The 1,740-nt window shown below is 36.0% G+C and overlaps 1 protein-coding gene across 1 annotated transcript; it reads left to right on the forward strand.

The window, feature by feature from the left end:
- Positions 1–639: 639 nt before the first annotated feature.
- On the forward strand, positions 640–1,407 carry LOC149231115 (protein TOPLESS-RELATED PROTEIN 2-like). Its single transcript, XM_089381549.1, has 3 exons — positions 640–857; positions 1,002–1,174; positions 1,299–1,407. Exons 1-3 carry the CDS (start codon positions 810–812, stop codon positions 1,405–1,407), a joined length of 330 nt encoding a protein of 109 aa, XP_089237675.1. The 5' UTR covers positions 640–809.
- Positions 1,408–1,740: the final 333 nt, after the last annotated feature.

The raw sequence follows: 1,740 nt of genomic DNA on the forward strand, positions 1-1,740 counted from the left end.
ATCTGGTCGAAAGCAATATACATTTGAAGGTCATGAAGCAACTGCATGTTCTGTTTGTCCTTACCAACAAGAAAATATTCAGGTAATTTTTTCCTTGAGACCTGAACAATTTATGTGCATTGTAGTTGAGTAATATTAAATTCTAGCTGTTTTGAAGTTACATTACATATTTTATTTTTGTCTGATATTTGGCTTCCTGTGAATTTTTGGTCATATGACAAATACTTTATTGCACTACAGATGGATTATGATTCTTTGTTCGTATGCAGTTTATTTTTTCTACAACTATTGATGGAAAGATCAAAGCCTGGTTGTATGATCTTGTGGGATCTAGGGTGGACTATAATGCTCCGGGCCTCTGGTGCACTACAATGGCTTATACTGCTGATGGAACAAGGTAAAATGTTAACTTGGAATAGTGTTTAGTTTGTAAAGTGTCTTCATGTGGATCTGAGTTTTACTTTCTCCAATTTTCTATATTTGCTCTGTCAAGTCTATGTCCTTTCTGAAGTATATAATCATTTGTATTTTTTACTAAGCCCTTCTCCTGTGGAACAAGTAAAGATGGTGATTCATACTTTGGTTTCTGAAGTATATAATCATTTGTATTTTTTACTAAGCCCTTCTCCTGTGGAACAAGTAAAGATGGTGATTCATACTTGGTTGAGTGGAATGAAAGTGAGGGAACAATCAAGCGAACATATTCTGGTTTTAGGAAGCGTTTGTTAGGTGTGGAATTTGTGCAATTTGATACAACCAAGAATAGGTTCTTGGCAGCTGGTGATGAATTTCAAATAAAGTTCTGGGACATGGATAACACCAATATCCTGATAACAATTGATGTTAAGGGTAGTTCGGTAAGAAGTTATTTTTTAAGATGAGGATGGTTTATTTTTAGAGTTTGAGAGATCATGATTTTGAGAAGAAAAAAGTTTCGGCACATTATTTAAAGTTTTCTTGGTCACATCTCAATTTATAATCCTTGTGTTATTTCCAAAAAGATTCAGGCTAGTCCTCGCCTTCATTTCAGTGAAGATGGTTCCCTGTTGGCAGTCACAACAAATGACAATGGCATAAAGATCTTAGCCAACGCAGAGGGATTTCGCTTAATTCACATGCTGGAGAGTGGATCCTTTGAGGGAACGAGGGTGCCACCAGAGACAATGGCACAAAGGTAAATTGCTTCTTCCATGCACATTTACTATATACATGCATTGCTAATTAATTTTAAACTTTAAACTGTAACTAGATCATTTTTACTATGTAGACTTCAATTGTGAATGTCATGCCTCCTGCAGTCACTGCTCCCGGTTCCCTTCGCAGTACTATAGAATGTTTGGACAGACTTCAACCTGCATTGTCAATGACCAATTTTGTAAGAGCTTTCTCATAGAATTATTTCTTTAGAATCTAGCATATTTGTCTAGCCATATTTAATTTAGTTTGTCTTAGTCATTTTCTAAACTTTAACTCCAGAGTCCAGATATTGTTGCTTTCAAGTTTCTATATAGCATAGGATTTTGTTCTTTTCCCCTTTCAAATGCTCTATTAGATATTATTTTGGCATATCTTTTATTGATCCAGGTGGATATTGGTGGCCACCTGCCAAGTCCACCTGGACCCCCACCATTGTCTTTTTCAGCATTTTCAGTTTCCTTAATTGTAGCACAACTTACTATTTTTAGTAGTTTTTCGGGTCCTGAACTTCCGGAGCCGTTTTGAGGCCCTAAACGACGTTTT

The sequence above is a fragment of the Pinus tabuliformis genome, chromosome J, assembly GCF_031772625.1.
Source record: "Pinus tabuliformis cultivar Carrire ecotype Pingquan chromosome J, CPIR1, whole genome shotgun sequence".
Classification (NCBI taxonomy): Eukaryota; Viridiplantae; Streptophyta; class Pinopsida; order Pinales; family Pinaceae; genus Pinus; species Pinus tabuliformis.

What these genes read in the sequence shown, in the direction of transcription:
- LOC149231115 (XM_089381549.1), top strand. Translation starts at nt 810, where the DNA reads ATGGATAACACCAATATCCTGATAACAATTGATGTTAAGGGTAGTTCG. An exon ending in TTGATGTTAAGGGTAGTTCG is followed by an intron (nt 858 to 1,001) that starts GTAAGAAGTTAT and finishes ATTTCCAAAAAG; the next exon opens with ATTCAGGCTAGTCCTCGCCT. An exon ending in CCAGAGACAATGGCACAAAG is followed by an intron (nt 1,175 to 1,298) that starts GTAAATTGCTTC and finishes TGCCTCCTGCAG; the next exon opens with TCACTGCTCCCGGTTCCCTT.